General features: G+C 58.1%; 1 protein-coding gene across 1 annotated transcript in view; it reads right to left on the reverse strand.

Annotated features, from left to right (window-relative positions):
* Positions 1–291: 291 nt before the first annotated feature.
* Positions 292–2,500, reverse strand: part of LOC126571685 (uncharacterized) — a 38,458-nt gene continuing 36,249 nt past the window's right edge. Inside the window, exons 7-9 of the mRNA XM_050230426.1 lie at positions 2,029–2,500; positions 1,276–1,965; positions 292–1,200 (exon numbers count right to left, since the gene is read on the reverse strand). The exon at positions 2,029–2,500 is cut by the window's right edge and continues 95 nt beyond it. Of these exons, the coding sequence (XP_050086383.1) occupies positions 658–1,200; positions 1,276–1,965; positions 2,029–2,500 (1,705 nt within the window). The 3' untranslated portion in view covers positions 292–657. The remainder of the gene's footprint in view (positions 1,201–1,275; positions 1,966–2,028) is intronic.

The following is a 2,500-nucleotide window of genomic DNA, read 5'->3' on the forward strand; positions in this document are numbered from 1 at the left end:
ATTCGAGGAACCATTCTATCTAAATCTAATGATGCGCCCAAGCATTTGCGCCATTATCAGTTTGGCGGACTCGCCCTCTCAGTAGGGGGCCCCTTCGTTATAGTGAAGGTGATTCGCTGGAGTGAGACCGAGCCGTCGATGGCCTATAATGGCGAACGGAACAACGGATCCTCCTTCCATCCATCAATCTGCTGCTGTTTGCCATGCTTGCCAGTCGATGGTTTGCGACGGTGCGGCGCGCATGGTATTGCGTAGGTAAAACCCATCTCCCCCCCCGGGGGGGGGCAGCACTTTTCGTTTACATCATCGACCGCCGGACTGGGCGCGAACCTGTTGCCGTTTCCATCGTCGCCATATTATGAAACAGATGAAACCGAACCAAAACCGAAGCGTCGCCACTAACTGCTGCCACTGCTGGCAGGACAGGCCGAGTGTTGTAAAAGTAAATCGAAATCTGGCCAACCAAATACCACTCTACAAACTACGGTTCCGGTAAGAAGGGGCCATGGAGGTCGGGCTTCGTTGTTGCTAGAGGGCGGCAACGGTGGATTGACTGGAGACCATCTTCAGTGCCTCCGAACCGCCCGCAGGCTGCTCTTGTCCTTCTCCATCCACCGTCGATTCGAGGCGTATCGTAAGCTTTATCTAATCGCCCTGTCAAACGTTCATGGCGTAGAATACGGCACCACCCTGACCGGCGGACGCATTGGCCGCGTTGCTGGCCATCACAGATCCCGCCGGTACGGCTGTAGGCCCTTGACCGCTGGTCGTTCCTGCTGTCGTGGTGGCGGAGCTTTGTGCCACGGAACAGGGCATACCGGGTGGACCATGACCCTGCCCAGTGGGTGATAGCAACTGGTTCGCATCGGCTGGTTGCACACTGGCCGCACCTTCGGGAGCTCCCCGTTCCGTAAACTTGACGACTCCCGCCGGTTTACCATCCTGTGTCGGCGGGTACTGTGAGTACGCTGGTGGTTTACCTTGTGGTGCCGGTGGCATTGTACCACCTGTGGCCGTTGACTGTGAGCCCGTGGTTGTGGTGGTTGTCGCTGCATTCACGGGGGCCGTGTTTGTGCCTAGCCTCGGTAGGGTGGAGTAATGCGGTGGAAGCCCAGCCGTACGTGCACCGGCGGCAACGACGTGAAGCTGCATGCCGGGTAGCGGGTACCCGACCGGCACACGGATCGTTTGTTGGGTAACCTGCAGACCAAAGGCGTTAGTACGTTAGTTATGCTGCGCGTTGCTAACGAGGACAGTACCGCCCCGTTGCCGTACCTGCTGATACTCGACAATGTTATGCTGCCGTCGGTAGTTCTCCTGCTCCTGGGCCGTGTAGCGATGGTACGTCTCGGCGTTGTACGGTATCAGGACCATCGTTTGATGGTAGTTCCGTAGCGGGGGCGGTGACTCTGGTCGGCGGGTAGGACTACGGGCAAACTTGCCATACGCGGCCGTATCCGTCATCTGGTGGATGTGATGGGCCGTATGCACGGCCTGGTGTTGCGTGTGGATCTGGTGCGATTGCACCTGCACGGCACTGGCTTGCACTCCCAGGGGAAGGTTTGCACAGTTCTGATAGATTGCCTCCTGTCCGTGGTAGCTGTGGCGTGTCTGCACCGGAATGTGATAGTAATTGCCATGCGGATCCACCGCGGCCAATAGATTAGGCTGTGCTGTGGCAGAAGCTGTTCCTGCTGCTGCTGCTGCTGCTGCTGCGGCTGCCGCTGCTGCTGTCGATTGCTGAGCTCCGGTCGATGGTTGAAGGACTACCGCTTTACCGCCTTGTGCTTGAGCCGGATCCACAGCGGGATAGTAGCTCCACGAAGCCGTATGCTGGTGGGTCGTGATTTGCTGCTTAGCAGCCGCCACATGCATACTGCTAGCCGTGTGTGGCCTGGGTAGCGTGTTCGATTGTATTGGCTGGCTTTGTGAGGTCGCTCCAGCTGTCGTTTGTGTTTTGCCAGCCTAAAATGAGAGAATGGGATAAGAAAACAGGACTCCTGGCGATGGTGGATGGAGGCGGCATACCTGTGCCGGATTGCTTGGGGCTGCCAGTTGTGCCTGCATCTGCTGTAGGATCTCGTTGGTAGAACCAAACCGTGGTTTGATTCCTCGCACCGAGGGGCGCGAGTTGAAACCATAGTCGTTCTGCTCATCATCATCCGATCCAGCGCCGGAAGCCGGTGCAGAGGTGGAAGTTTCCGCGCTATACCGCTTCTTCAGCCGCTCGGTGCGTGCTCCTTCTTGCTGCACGAACGCTGCCAACTCGTCCGACTCCTGGCCCGGTGTTCCGGCAATCACATCCGGAGCGACCTTCTTACCATCGTCATCGTGAAGCGCTGCATCGATGTCGCCTATGCTGTACTCGGTGCTTTGCGAACTGGCCATTGACGTTCGATCACCCGGGTGTGCCAGCGTGTAGTACGATAGGTCATCTCGTTGCCCAGCGACACACGCCGTCAGGGGCGCGAGCGTCGACAGGAACTGGCGCCGAGAGTCG

This window comes from Anopheles aquasalis, chromosome 2, assembly GCF_943734665.1.
Source record: "Anopheles aquasalis chromosome 2, idAnoAquaMG_Q_19, whole genome shotgun sequence".
Classification (NCBI taxonomy): Eukaryota; Metazoa; Arthropoda; class Insecta; order Diptera; family Culicidae; genus Anopheles; species Anopheles aquasalis.